At 58.2% G+C, this 913-nt stretch overlaps 1 protein-coding gene across 1 annotated transcript in view; it reads right to left on the reverse strand.

Moving 5' to 3' along the window:
* Nucleotides 1-913, reverse strand: part of REXO2 (RNA exonuclease 2) — a 19,054-nt gene that overhangs the window by 3,687 nt on the left and 14,454 nt on the right. The window contains exon 3 of the mRNA XM_008636946.2: nucleotides 558-635. Coding sequence (XP_008635168.1) covers nucleotides 558-590 — 33 coding nt within the window. The 5' untranslated portion in view covers nucleotides 591-635. The remainder of the gene's footprint in view (nucleotides 1-557; nucleotides 636-913) is intronic.

Below are 913 nucleotides of genomic sequence, written 5' to 3' on the forward strand. Positions count from 1 at the left end.
CACACGAGTCAGGCGGTGGCCAGCAGCTCTTTGAGAGGACCAAGGAACCAAACCCCAATTCCCAACCTCACACTGAGAGAGGGAGGCTGAGCCCTTGTCTTAGGAGATGCGAGCCAGTGGCACATCCCTGAGCAACAGACCCTATTCTGGCCCCTCCTGCCTGCTCCAGCCCTCTCAGGGGAGCCTCACTGCTGCTGGGCTGTGCTGATGCTCCCGAGCTCTCTCAAACCACGAAGTAGCTTCCAGCACTATTCCAACTTATCAGAAACCAGCCTGCGAAGCACAGGCTCCTTCAGGCAAGCTGGAAGCTGAAGGCTAAAGATCCCCGAGCGCAGTTTGAACTGTGCCGCAGATGACTTGTGACACCTTGGGCAAAACATTCCACAGAGGCTCCTCAATACAAAATAATACAGATACTGTCTCCTGTCTTTCAACCCCTCTGTCTGACTGCAAACTGCTCAGCACAGGAGTTCTGCCTGCTAAGGCGGCCGTACTGCAGCTCATCACTCAGAATTACACGTCATTCTCATCGCGGCCAAGACGGAGAAGGGCTTTACCTTCCCGTGATGCTCCTTGCACCACTCGGACATGCTCTCCAACAGCTCGTCGGGCTGGTTGATAATCAGGTTCGGGCCCTGTCGGGGAGAGGAAAACAGAAAGGTAATGGAATAAAAGTTTACAAGCATGTAAAAGTTTAGTCCCAAACACAAGCAGAGCACGGAGCAGTTTCAGCCTGGAGACCCGAAGTGCAGTGTGACGCAGGTCCCCGCGCTCCGGTGCCGCTCCCACGCTCCCGGTGCGGAGCAGCGGATCCCAGCGCGGCCGGAGCAGGGCATCGCCCGGGGTTACTTTGTTCCAGCATCCCCCGCAAGCGGCGCGGTCCTGCCGGGGGCCGGGGGGGGCCCCGGGGGCC

Source organism: Corvus brachyrhynchos, unplaced genomic scaffold (genome assembly GCF_000691975.1).
Source record: "Corvus brachyrhynchos isolate BGI_N302 unplaced genomic scaffold, ASM69197v1 scaffold46, whole genome shotgun sequence".
NCBI lineage: Eukaryota > Metazoa > Chordata > Aves > Passeriformes > Corvidae > Corvus > Corvus brachyrhynchos.